Source organism: Pseudorasbora parva, chromosome 5 (genome assembly GCF_024679245.1).
Source record: "Pseudorasbora parva isolate DD20220531a chromosome 5, ASM2467924v1, whole genome shotgun sequence".
NCBI classification, from domain to species: Eukaryota; Metazoa; Chordata; class Actinopteri; order Cypriniformes; family Gobionidae; genus Pseudorasbora; species Pseudorasbora parva.
The window spans coordinates 22910477-22923897 of NC_090176.1; the positions used below are offsets into that span (position 1 = coordinate 22910477).

A 13421-nucleotide genomic window follows, 5' to 3' on the forward strand; every position below is an offset into this window, starting at 1 on the left:
TAAGATTGCAAGCCACAAACTGGACTGATGAAACCTGTGATGATTAGTCTATTAAATCATGATTTAGATGTAAACAATAGGTCTACATCATATTCACATATGCAGTTATTTGGGGATGTTATGTACTAGCACTACAGTTACAGCATGAAATAATATTTAAACCTATAATATTTCACATTGAACAACATTTATAACGCATACCACTCACAATTTGCGAGTTTATATCAGTTTTGAGGGGGAAGAAACTCTGGGATATACAAAAATTGTGGGATATAAACTAGCAATTCTGAGGAAAAGAAAAATGCACAAAAGTTTATATGTTGCAATTCTGATTTTTATTCTCCGAACTGCGAGATATAAACTCAGAATTGCGAGGGAAAAAATCAGAATTGTGAGATATAAAATTGAAATTACCTTTATTATTCTTTTATTCCGTGGCTTCCATAGATTGCTACTGCAGAATTGTCATTTTCTGTCTCCAGGTAGGCTCGTCCACAAAAACATCATCGCTGTTAACACCCATATAAGGAAAAGGATATTTTAAAGCCATGTGTTCTTAAAAATGCATTTACTTAAATGACAACAGAGTTATTTGAAAGTAGTGAAAAAAGAAAAAGAAAAAAAGCTTTTATCCTTGCATATCTTTATCATAAGCTACTTGAATTGTCAGCGATAAGAGGTTTTTGTCAGAAAATGTTTAAAGTGCTGGGATCTGCAAAAGCCAGATCACAGTCTGCATTACAATTTACAAATCTAGACTGAACGACATGTTTTTTTCAGCTTGTGCAGATGCCCTCAGAGGGAAATCAGCCACAGAAGTGAGATAAACATAAATAAAAACTGTTTTTGGTCAGTGTTTGGCTTTCTTTTGAACTTGTCTGACCTCATATAGGTCTCGTGTAGCCAGATTTTTGAGTAGCATAAAGGGTTTACCACTTTGCCGTTTATTCGTGTGAAGAACCGCCTATTTAGACAGGAAGAGTCTGTCTGACAAACCATTTTGAAGCACTTTTTGTTGTTGTTTTTAACTTGTATTTAGAGATGGGTTATCTAAAATGCTTGATACCACAATATTATACCAGCATGGAAAATGTCATTGAAAATATGATGTCATATCATTCACTGATGCAAGTTTTGCAAAGAAGTGTTTATTGTGTCAAACTGATAGTTTCTAAACTGGTGCACCAGTGCAACCCCGACTCTAGCAAATTGCATAAAGGCCTATCAATCAGTTTGAAACATTTTTAGGTAATCAAGTTTTGTGTTTCAGAAATTGAGTGAATGAACTGTAGGCGGTCTGTGGGAGAGCCAAACGATTATAGTTTGATGCATGGAAATGCGCTGATATGTCTTTGACAGTACTGATATGAGGATATTAAACTATTGCTATATGCTTTCCAGAAATACAATAAATGCATCGAGAGGTAATGTCTTTGATTTCCTCCCACAGCACCCTCAGATTCAGAAGAAATCACAGTACATCAAGTATCTGTGCTGTGACGATGTCAGAACACTGCATCAGTGGGTCAACGGAATACGCATTGCTAAGGTAATATCTTGTTATAATGACATCCCCCTGCTTAGTGTATAATCTAATATGTATGCATGTATAATATATGTATAATGCTAGGTTTTGTGGCTAAATCTATGTGATTTCTAATGCAGTATGGCAAGCAGCTGTATGTGAACTACCAGGAAGCTATGAGACGCACAGAGGCTGCTCATGATTGGTCCTCCCTGTCCAGCTCCAGTATCAAGTCTGGATCGAGCTCCTCCAGTCTACCAGGTGAGTTCAGCAATGCACAAGCAGAAATATAGGTAACCTGAGATATGAGGCAGTACTTGATGTTTACTGTCTATAAGACAGATTATTGGGATTCTATGTTCACCTCTTTACTCAACTTTTGATACATTATATTTTTTTTGCCTATAGAATCTCAATCCAACCACTCCAGCCAATCAGACAGTGGCGTGTCAGAGACTACATCCTCTGGTCATGTGCGCTCTCAGAGTGTGGTCAGCTCCATCTTCTCTGAGGCCTGGAAGAGAGGCAATCAGTCAGATGAACCCAAGGTGACCATTGAAGAAATTAATTTTAAATCTTTACTTGCTCTGCTTCGTTCCGCTTCTGTTTCTTCAATCATGGTGTCATTGTTATATCCTAATCCATTTGAAGAAGAAAAAATCAGTTGTTTCCATTATTATACTTTATGTAAGCTATACAGTACAAGAGGCCATTGTGCATCACTACATTGTGAATTCAGTCATGGCTGAATGGCATTGTTAGGAACGACACAAAGTATGTTCGTTTATTTGTATAGCACACTAAAAACCTGAAAGAACAAATGCATACTCCAAACGAAAGGAAAACAATAAGGCTTATTTTGGTTTGATGGCATCAGTGTTTTAATTGTAGGTCCAATTTACTTAAATTGTAATACTCAGAGGACGAGGACAATCTGAGTCACAATAAAGATCCTTTACGTGATTGTGGGACAACACACTCATGTCGCACAGTCCCCAGTCATATTCCATTGTAATTGGTCCCCTCTCTGTTTGTCTACCCAGGATGAGAATGTCAAGTCTGGAAAGGCTATACACTGGTGGGGATTGAGGTTAGGAGTGTGGTAACACCTCACACTCTAGCCATTTATATTTGATATAATCCTCACATGTGAACCTCTAAGGCAACTAACCACTGATATGATGTGTGTGGCGGGCGGCTCATCTCGGTTATTTTTGTGAATGTTGGGTAATTGGGGACTGGTGTAAGACACCTGTTGTAATAGTTTGTGTTAACTCTTAACTGACAGTGCACTGGTGTTGTATTTTAAATAACCTGTTACTTAATGGTTGGAGTGTTTTTGGTTTGGTGTGTGTTATCAATGGGACATATTCTCAGAGAAGGTAAGCACAACAGGAAAAGGGATTAACTCCTCCTTTGTGATGCACATACTGAATTGCAGTTGTCTTAATTGGTGATTTTTAGATTGAACTCAATTAACTGACTTTGTAAGAACAAAAGTGTCTGAGTTTGAAAGAACAGATCTCGATACTAACAGTTATTGGTTTCTCCAATAAGACTTTATAACATTTAATGTCATTTCACTCTTTTAATTGCACTGTCTGCTGAATATCTTCTTGCACACTACTAATAAATACATATCATTCAACAACCTGTTTTAATTAAACGATTTTTGTCATATCCACAGATGAGAATGGATGGCCCACCAACACACCCTGCTAGAGCTTCTTACCCTCTACAACTTCCCCAGTCTATCCAGTCTCGTAGCAGCTATAGCGGTGTGTCCCCAGTGTCCCCTTCCTCGCCCCCATCTCCACCACCGCCACCTCCACCACCTCCCCCACTCCCCAACCCCACGCACCACTCTACCCCGATTAAGTTCACAAAATACAGCACCCTGGCTAGGCTGCAAAATATCTCCCAGGCTCCAAATCATTACAAACAGACCCCCTTATTGGTAGTACAGCAGCAACCTATTCCCCCTACGCCACCTGCACAGTGTCTCAAACCTGTTCTGAATAATTTGGCAGAAACTGCCAACAGTGATCCTCCGCCCCCACCACCACCTCCTCCTCCAGAGATGCCAGTGCCAGGGTCAGCCATGGCTGTGTTGAAGCACGCCCCTCTCAGCCCCCACTACGCTCCCCCTCCACCTCTAGAGGAAGACCAGCTGCCACCACCCTCTCACGTACACAGTAATGGCTACTTGCCTCCACCACCACCCCCAGAACAGTTGAAATACCCACCTCCCCTCAGCACCAATGGCCTCCAGCAGTTCTTAGCACAGAAGTTCCCTAATATGGCCTATGACTTCTCATCTGTCCAGCAAGATGAAGAGCCCCCTCCACCACCTCCAATGTGTTTCTCTCTGCCATCTCATCATTCAGGTCCACTTGCCCCACCTAAAACCTTTACTGGTGGGTTTCCACCCCAAACCGCTCCAAAACCTGGCCATGGCATTTCCCCCGTTTCCCCTGTGCCACCTTCTCTGTCTCCAACTCCTTCGGCCACCATGAAGAAACAGCAGAGTCTGTCCAGTGGTCACAGTCCCAATCAACCTCCACCGACCCTTCCAAAGCAATATAGCCTTTCTTCCAAAGCTCCATCTGTATCTGCCCCCATCTCTCCCACCCAATCACTTGTAAAGCAGATTGTAAACCAGTTCCCTGACACTCTTGATAGCTCCAAATGTCCCATATCTCCTCCTGTGGTAAAAACCAAACCAAAATGGCAACCAGGTGGGCAGGCTCAACCACAATCTCCCGAATTTCCTCCACCTCCACCAGAGAGTACCCTTGAATTCCCTCCACCTCCTGCTCCAAGCCCACCTCCTGCCCCACAGCCTTCTAGCAAGGTGGGATCACCAATTAAGAAGTCCCCATCAACATCATCAAATTCTTCTACTGGTTCAGGAGGGAAAAAACCACCTCCAACCCCACAGCGCAACTCCAGCGTGAAATCCACCTCTTCTGTTGAGTACCAGGAGTCCAAGAAAGTGGAGGATCTGGTCAGCATGTTTGCCCAAACTAGTCAAGCCCCACCCAGTTCCTTTTCAACTCCATCCTCTACAACAGGATCACCTTCCAAGGAGTCTTCTGCAGGACCTCGGGCCCCACCAAAACCAGGCAAGATCAACTTGGCTAATCTGCCACTGGCTCTCCAGGGGAAGCAAGGTCAATATCACCAGTCCAGCTCAGACTTCCCCTCCCCTCCTCTAGAGTGTGAATTTCCCCCTCCACCGCCAGACTCAGAACTCCTGCCTCCTCCACCTCTCCCATCAGAACTGCACACTGGGGCTCCCAAAGTGGCTGTGGTGAACCCTCAACCCCAGCTCTCCTCCAGCTCCACTTCCTCATGGAAACAGAGCTCCTTGAAGAAAGCACCGCCTCTGTCTATGCATCGCCGCAGCAGTGGCCCACCCGAGCCACTTGCCCTTTCTCCACCTCCTCAACAGATGCCTCTGTCCTCTTTTAACTCTCAGATACCACCAACATCCCCCAAGGCAAATCTGTCCATCCAGCCCAACTTTCTGGAAGACCTCAACAGAACTCTCAAAAGGAAGTCCATGACTCGACATGGCTCCCTCACCTCCTCACGAATCTCAGCCAAGCTGGAGCCAGTAGCCACCATGGACGATATGGCCCTTCCGCCCCCTCCTCCAGAGCTGCTGCTGGGCCAGCAGAAAAAGGGCGGATATACGAGCGCCAACATCTCAGGCTATGCAACATTACGGCGGGGTCCTCCGCCGGCTCCACCCAAACGGGACCAAAACACTAAACTGACAAGCGATTGGTAGTTGGGACGTGCAGTTTGGATATGCTACTTTCCTTTTCCACTCTGTTTATCTTCAACGGCTGAAATGTCTGCATTCAAAATACTAATTTTAACCCCAGATTATAGCCACAAGATGAAAAAGCCAAACCATCTATAACATAAGCTTCTCTGCGTGTTTGTGTCGCTTTGCTATTAAGTGTAGCAGATATAAAACAATTCTGAGATAAAGAGACTGACGTTATTATAGGTACTGCATGGACACTGCTGTGAGGAAAGGGGCTAATGTATATGTATAAAAAATATATATATGTGGAACTCTGGGGTGGGAGGGAACTTGTACTTTTTTTATATGAAATTATTTAATACCTGAAATATATTCTTATTTTAAAGTTTAGTTTTGAAACCCTTGACTGTAAACGTTAAACGTGAATAGAAAATCAGGGTTGTTGAACCGATGCTTGTGTGTGTGTGTGTGCGTGCGCGCACTTTGTCTGAGTGATTTGGTTGATCCACTCTCAGAAAAATAGTGAGGGCCTGGTAATAATGCCCCCCTTGCTTGTCATTAGATGTGCAAATCCCAATGTGGGAATTGCAATGGTGTAGCATACATTCTAAATGAAGTATTCTACCAAATTTTCCACGTTTAATTTAAATGGTTTTTGAACCTTCCACTAAAATGTCAAGAAAGAAAAAACATTGTTATTGATAAATCTGTTATGTTGTGTCGCTGTGGACCCTTACTTTTCATGAAGATGTCCAAATTTTACAACGATGAAAATGAGCCCGTTACCACTTGAGTATAGCTTGGTGTGTAACTGGTCTGTATCTGGAATCGGATGTGCTGTCTGTTTATATTGGTTACATTGCGATCTATCTGTACATACAGCTGCAGTTCCTGACTTTATCAATGTGCGTTAGCTCTGCATGGGTGAACACACAGTAGGAAGTGATGTCGTTCTCCTTATTTTGACCTATGTCTACACACAGTGCTGTATTAATGTGTCACATATCTGGAACATCTATTTCTCATGTCACGGCGATGTCAAAATGTACTGACATTAATTTAGCATGCATGCTTCCATTGTATGGTTGCCTAAGATTGCACACTTTGTTGGGTTTTAGGATCATAGCCACAAAATAAAAGGTGTCATGTCAAGTTTGCTTGACTTGTTACAATGCAAAAAAATCACTGTGTGCCTACTCTCATTATCATCCATCTAGCAAACTTAAATGTGTAGGTTGAGAAAATGTGTACCTGTTGGTTTTACATCTAAAAAATAAAATAAAAAGTTTTTTAATAATATGAAAACAAAAAAAAAACGTATTCCTTAAACATGGCAGTGAAATGTTGAAACAGATCTTTTTACAGGGAGAAATACAGAGCTAATGCGGTTTCTTAAAGTCAGGAACCTTTAGTTAAATAAATGGGGAAGTAAATGTCTGTTACATTTAAACTGAACAATATAAATGTGTAAATCACACGGAATGTTGTCCAAGTTCTTGTTATTTTGATGGTTCTTTATCATATTAAAAGCTTATTATGGTAAACCCTCTGATTTACAATGAATAACAAGGATAGTCCTTTATGGACCATGGAATAAACTTTATAATACATGCATACGGTTTTAAAATATACACTTAAGTGTTGCACAAGTTTATGTGAGTGATTAAACTGTAAAGGAATGTTTCTTGGGAAGAATGTTACTCAAGACATTACGGCTATACCACAGCAATTAACTACTAGGCCTAAAATTATTTCATAACAGGCAGTCCTTGTGTGTTTACCACAGAAATGTGCACATAGAAATAAGGAAATGATTATAGTATTTTCTTGGTTGAAAATGCATCTTGTTTAAATTACAACAGGTTATTGGTTTGAAGCATCAAAGAGGTCGGTCTCTCTGTTTTAATAACATTTTATGAAATCAAAGCAGTAATCTGGAACAGTCCAACTCTCCTTGACATAGAATGACTCCTGGAGAGAAAGAGCCCAGTGGAGCCCGTCCTGTGCTCGGGATAATGACCTCTTCACTGCTGGACTCTGAGCTGGACCCAAGTGCGGCAGCTGTATTAGCAATACAACTGATGCCCAGAGGAGCTGCAAACATGCTGCCAATACGCACAAGACTCGAGCACAATTTCGTAGACTTGAAAAAGAGAAGAAAAGGTGAGAAATAGCGTAGTATGAGTTTAGTGAAGGGTTGGCTATATCTGACCTGCAACAACCAGAAGACAGTCGGGTTGTCTTACCGCAAAACGTCCGCGTTTGAAAAGGCAACTGTCCATGTATGTTCTTCTGGTGTATTTCTGACAGACTGTCTCCTTTATTCCGAAATCAAGCAGGACATCATACGTATTATCACGTACCAGTGTGATCTTAGAGGACAAAGATCAAAAGAGTCCATTAATCCATTCATTTATAATCCGCATTTAATGCACTTCGATAATGCAAATAAAATAGAAAGGCCTACTCCACGTCTTAATTCGATTTGTGTTTACGTCGAGTATGATTTAAAGGGATAGTTCACCAAAAAATTAAAATTCTGTCATTTAGTCACCCTCTGCTGAACACACACACACACACAAAACATTTTTGAAGAATGTTTGTAACAAAGCAGACAGAGCAACCATATCATACAGGGAAAAAACTGTGTTTAGCAGAATAAATAAACTCATACAGGTTTGGAACAACTTAAAGGGTTAGTTCACCTAAAAATGAAAATTAGATGTTTATCTGCTTACCCCCAGTGTATCCAACATGTAGGTGTGTCTGTTTTGTTACCTATTCACCCCATTATATGACTGGCATACAGCAACGGTTGGAGTTAAAAATCTTCATTTGTTGTTCTACTAAAGAAACAGACACACCTACATGTTGGATGCACTGGGGGTAAGCAGATACACATCTAATTTTCATTTGTGGGTGAACTAACCCTTTAAGAGTGAGTAAATCAGAATTTTAATTTTGGGGTGAACTATTCACCCCGAAATTTAAATTCTGATTTAGGTAGGCTACTCACCCTTAAATTGAGTAATTTCAGCGATTTCTTAATTACCTTAATCAGATTTAAAGGGATATCCCTTTAAGTCGGATTAAGGTAGAAATCGCTGCATGGTTTTCAAAATATAAAATGTTTATTACTATTAGCCTATTTATTTCTAAGTGCTGTTAGGTGTGTGAAAAGGAAAATTATCTTTTACACTTTGTTTTGTATTCGATAAGTGGATTTGGAACCTCACCAAACTTGTACGACATTGTCAGTTCCCACTGACTTACATTGTATAGGCAAAATACAATGCAATCAATGAAAACCCAAACTATTTAGTTGCCAACATTCTTCAAAATATATTATTTTATGTTTGACAGCAAAAAAAAAGGGGAAGTCAGTTTAGAATGACATGGGGGAGAGTAAATGATGACAAAACTTTCTCTGAACTAACATTTGAAAGGATGTTGTAGCTTTGTTGACTTTAATTTTATTCAAATAACCACTAGAGGGCGGTAGGCTACTATGTGAAACTGCTTTACTTTTTCTGAGAGGATTCCTGAGGCTGCAAATTAGCCTACATATAAATACTTTTTCCTTTAAAAAAAAAAATAATAATCTCTCCATCTCATGTGTCCTGCAGAGTGCTGGTGAGTGTGAAGCATGTGTGCATTTGCAGTACATTATTACCTGGCGGACCACTCTGTTATTTGGCCTGTGCAGGTTGAAATATCTGGACTGCCTGTTGACTTCATCAAAAGAAACCTTCAATGCCAGGTCAGCCAGAGGACTGAAGTTATATCTCATCAAAAGCTGTCCTGTTTAATAAAGTAAATGATGACACTCCATGCATAACATTCTGGGCTTGTTAATGACATACATGCTGTTCAACATTTTTTAATATATATATATATATATATATATATATATATATATATATATATATATATATATATATATATATATATATATATATATATATATATATATATTGAAAGGATGCTGCATTTATTTAATTAAAAAAGTTCTCAAACAAACATTATCAATATAAAATTATCAGTCTGCAGCATAGTCATTTACATGAAACCATTATTTAAAAAAAATTAGGATTATTTGATAAATGAAGTTAAAAAGAGCAGTATTTATTTGAAACTTGTGGTCATTTATTTTGATTAATGTAATACATCTATTGCTAAAAGTATTAATTTCTTCAAAAAAGTTTAGGCTACTAACCTCAAACCTTTAAATAGTAGCTAGTGAAAATAGAAAAAATATATATGTTCAAGACATTATTCTGTTTGAATGTGCAATAATTTGTTAAGCACTGTTAATGACTTCTTAAAGCTATAAATGTTGCTGAACAACTGAGATCATACATGACTACATTTACATTGATTCTGTATTTATCCTCATTTTAGGAACTTTAATCATAAATGTTTTCTTACCTGAGACACAGCAGCACTGAATGAAGAGCAGCAGAATGAAGGTTGATGTCATTTTTCTTTCCTTATTTTCTTTATTTCTTTGGTAACTCGCTTCTGTTCTTTCTATGTGAATATTTTCATGCAGTTTTCAGTTAACAATCTTCCAAAGATGCGATGTTGCAAGCCCTGCCTTGAATTTAACCTCAAATGAAATGCTTTTGCAGTTTTAATTGAACTCTTCATATGCCTGCGGACATTGTGATTTACGGTATGAAAATGCTAGATGATTATTTCACAATGTCTGTATGTGGTGGTAAATGTGGCACAGGTTTTAGGGAGCAGTGGCTTCTGAATGCAGAGCCAGTAGGTGTGTTCAACTTAAAATCGGTTTGCGCAGCGCCGTCAAACAAACACGCTGAGGCTGAATCCAAAAGGGCATTATTTGAAGGGGACAGCCATAGTGTAGTGTCCAGTAGTGTAGAGGCCAGGTAGAGATGGTTTAGACATGTTCAGAGGAAGGAGAGTGAATATATTGGAAAAAGGATGCTGAGGTTAGAGCTGCCAGGCAGGAGGTCAAGAGGACGACCAAAGAGGAGGTTTATGGATGTAGTGAAGGAGGACATATAGGTAGTCGGTCTGAGAGAAGAGGATACAGAGGAAAGAACTATGAGGCAGATGATTCGCGGTGGTGACCCCTGAAAGGAAAAGCCAGAAGAAGAAGAAGAAGAATCATAGCTCCTGCGTCTCAATCAGCTCCCTAGTTCACTAGTCAGGGCACTGATCAGGACATAATTCAATGGGCTGACTCCCTGATCAGTGCCCTGACAACTGAACTAGGGAGCTAATTGAGACGCACCCATAGTGTAGAGCCCTTCGTGACCTTGCCTACCACAGAATTCATTACGCTCCAGGGGAGGCGTCAAGCAAGCTCCACCCATTGGTTTTCGCAGCACGTGCACTGTAGTGATGGGAAGTTCGGTTCTTTTCCGCGAACCGGTTCTTTCGGACAGTTCGTTTCAGTGATCCGGTTCAAAAAACCGGATCACCGGTTCTTTTACGTCTTTACGTAATGACGTCATTTCTATCATCCCGGCGGATGAAAATACATTCAAACACATCCATATAAAGTATTTGTAATCAAAACTTAGTATAGTAATAATTATAATTGACATCATCATCATCTTGGAAACATTTTTTCATTTATGTTTTGCAACAGCTCTAAATACAGTTCACCAAATCGAACTGAATCGATTGTTACAACATCTACTTCAAGATATTAGTTTTATTTCTAGTTTGAGAGACTGTCACTGTCACTGTCGTACAAACACTGATGTTTTACACGGATTAAATAAACATACATTGACATAATAGGCCTACTTACACAAATCCTCAGTGTTCACCCGGGCTCATGTATTATCAGCATCAGCTGTCCCAGTCCGAGAGAAACAGTTCAGTTACGACGCTCTCACGCATGCTCAGTATCTCAGCTCACCGGTTCTCAGAATCGAACATGTCTGAAAGATCGAACGTGTCCGATAGAAACGGTTCTCGATTCTGTACCGGTGATCAGTTGCAACCGGTCGATCTGACTCGAGAACCGCTGTATCAGTGTGTGTGTGTGTGTGTGTGTGTGTGTGTGTGTGCTGAGCACAGGGTGCTGAGCTGCGAACTGCTGCAAGCTGAATATCAAACCTACTGTTTTGATTACATGTATTTTAAAATCTTTATCGACTTAGAAATTAAATAAGATAAAAGCTGTTCCTGAAAATATCATGCATTATTGATAAAACAAAAAATGTTTAATTTGACCGTTTTACAATCTATTGTTTCCAAAACTTTAAAATAATACAGTGACAGCTTTGTTATAATGTTTCCAAACGTGATTAGTTTTAAATACACTTAAACTGCATTTCGTTCCTCTGAACAAATAACACGCATGCGCAGCTCATCGGCTCATCGGTTCTCAGTATCGAACGTGTCCGATAGAAACGGTTTTGATTCTGTACTGCTGATCCGAGGATCCGACAACCGGTACGTTCGGTTACACGCGCATGCTCAGTATCAGCTGCTCGTGAGTTCATCAGATCTCTCAGCAAAACATGCCTCACTTCAGCTAACGATTGGAGTTACAGCATCTACTTCAAGATATTCGTTTTATTTCTAGTTTGAGAGACTGTCACTGATGGCAGAAAGTTAATATCTACAGTATTTGTGGGATCAGCCCTGATTTGAGACGCGAACCGTTTAGAACGATTCAGTTCGATTTGGTGAACTGGTTCGACCGGTTCACTATAAAGATCCGGTTAAAAAGAACGATTCGTTCGCGAACCGGACATCACTAGTGCACTGCACACCTGCATCACTCGACGACACGACTTGGCCAACGAACGCGCAAAATAAGCGGAGTGGCCGGCATTCACTGGTGGTGACAGCAAGCAAGGTATAGTGATTACCCTAAGTTTTGGCTTTTTTTTTTTTTTGTCACATTATTTGTCAAATTAAACCACTATTAAAATATCTACATAGAACGAGACAGTCTTGGAGAAATATAGTCAGCAAGTCTGGCGTTGGCGTCGTACACGTGCGTGTCGGAAATGGCAACTGACGAAAATGAATAGTGCCTGCAAAATGCAATAGCCTATTTTCCATATGGGTGTCAGATTTTGTCTTTTATGTTTTTATATGAAACAGCAGGTAATCTTGCGAGTAGCCTAGGCTAGCTGTTTTTATAGTCACGAATCATGATTGCAAATGTTTTGATACAATTCAATAAACCGTAAGGATATTAATGAAAACATTTAAACCCAGCATTGGTCTGACGGTTTTTGCTAATTTTTACCAACAAAGCAGAACAGTTGCGTCTCTGCAGCACAGTGGTGGTGTTGGTCATGATTCATGAATCAGCCGGTTTTTGATTCTTCGCTTAAATCAGCGCTGGGAAGAGGAATCTATTTAAAGGGTTAGTTCTCCCAAAAAATGAAATAAATGTCATTAACTCACCCTAATGTTGTTCCACACCCAGACCTCTGTTCGCACACTACTATGTCCAGAAAGGTAATCATCACTAGTCCATAGGCCTATAACATGAGTTAGTTAGAATCTCTTGAAGCATCGAAAATACATTTTGGTCCAAAAATAACAAAAACTATGACTTTATTCATTGTTTTCTCTTCCGCGTTTGTTTTCAAACCTCAAATAAAGATTCAAACGGTCATGAATCAGCCTATTGATTCATGATTTTCCAGCAGTTTGACACGCGATCCGAATCATGAATCAATACACTGATTCATGACCGTTTGAATTTTTAGAGAAAAGAAGACAATGCTGAATAAAGTCATAGTTTTTCTTATTTTTGGACTAAAATGTATGTTCGGTGCTTCGAGACTCTAACTAACTAACTGATGTCACATATGGACAACTTTGATGTTTTTATTCCCTTTCTGGACATGGACACTACAGTGTGCATACACTTGCATACCCTCTCGGATTAAATATAAAATATCTTAAACTGTTTTCCAACGATGAATGGAAGTCTAACGGGTGTGGAACAACATTAGAGTGAATAATTAATTACATATATTTCATTTTTGGGTGAACTAAGCCTTGCCAAATATTTATTTAACATTTAAATACTGGAGGTTTGCATAGTTTTTTGATTTTGCACTTCACACATTTTATTCATTTTGAGGAATACTAAATATTGTGCAAGTG

General features: G+C 39.8%; 2 protein-coding genes across 3 annotated transcripts in view; one reads left to right on the forward strand and one right to left on the reverse strand.

Moving 5' to 3' along the window:
• raph1a (Ras association (RalGDS/AF-6) and pleckstrin homology domains 1a) overlaps positions 1-6778 on the forward strand; it is a 96794-nt gene extending 90016 nt beyond the window's left edge. For both annotated transcript variants that reach the window (XM_067443517.1, XM_067443518.1), the window contains 4 exons: positions 1451-1549; positions 1666-1786; positions 1934-2073; positions 3213-6778. In XM_067443517.1, the coding sequence (XP_067299618.1) occupies positions 1451-1549; positions 1666-1786; positions 1934-2073; positions 3213-5321 (2469 nt within the window). In that variant the 3' untranslated portion in view covers positions 5322-6778. The remainder of the gene's footprint in view (positions 1-1450; positions 1550-1665; positions 1787-1933; positions 2074-3212) is intronic.
• An 88-nt stretch (positions 6779-6866) lies between these two features.
• Positions 6867-12751, reverse strand: LOC137075210 (secreted phosphoprotein 24). Its single transcript, XM_067443533.1, has 5 exons — positions 12711-12751; positions 9732-9833; positions 8977-9104; positions 7550-7675; positions 6867-7446 (listed from the first exon to the last, which is right to left on the reverse strand). Exons 2-5 carry the CDS (start codon positions 9781-9783, stop codon positions 7225-7227), a joined length of 528 nt encoding a protein of 175 aa, XP_067299634.1. The 5' UTR covers positions 9784-9833; positions 12711-12751; the 3' UTR covers positions 6867-7224.
• Between the last annotated feature and the right edge of the window lie 670 nt (positions 12752-13421).

What these genes read in the sequence shown, in the direction of transcription:
- LOC137075210 (XM_067443533.1), bottom strand. Translation starts at nt 9,783, where the DNA reads ATGACATCAACCTTCATTCTGCTGCTCTTCATTCAGTGCTGCTGTGTC. An exon ending in TCAGTGCTGCTGTGTCTCAG is followed by an intron (nt 9,105 to 9,731) that starts GTAAGAAAACAT and finishes TTTATTAAACAG; the next exon opens with GACAGCTTTTGATGAGATAT. An exon ending in TCAAACGCGGACGTTTTGCG is followed by an intron (nt 7,447 to 7,549) that starts GTAAGACAACCC and finishes CTCTTTTTCAAG; the next exon opens with TCTACGAAATTGTGCTCGAG.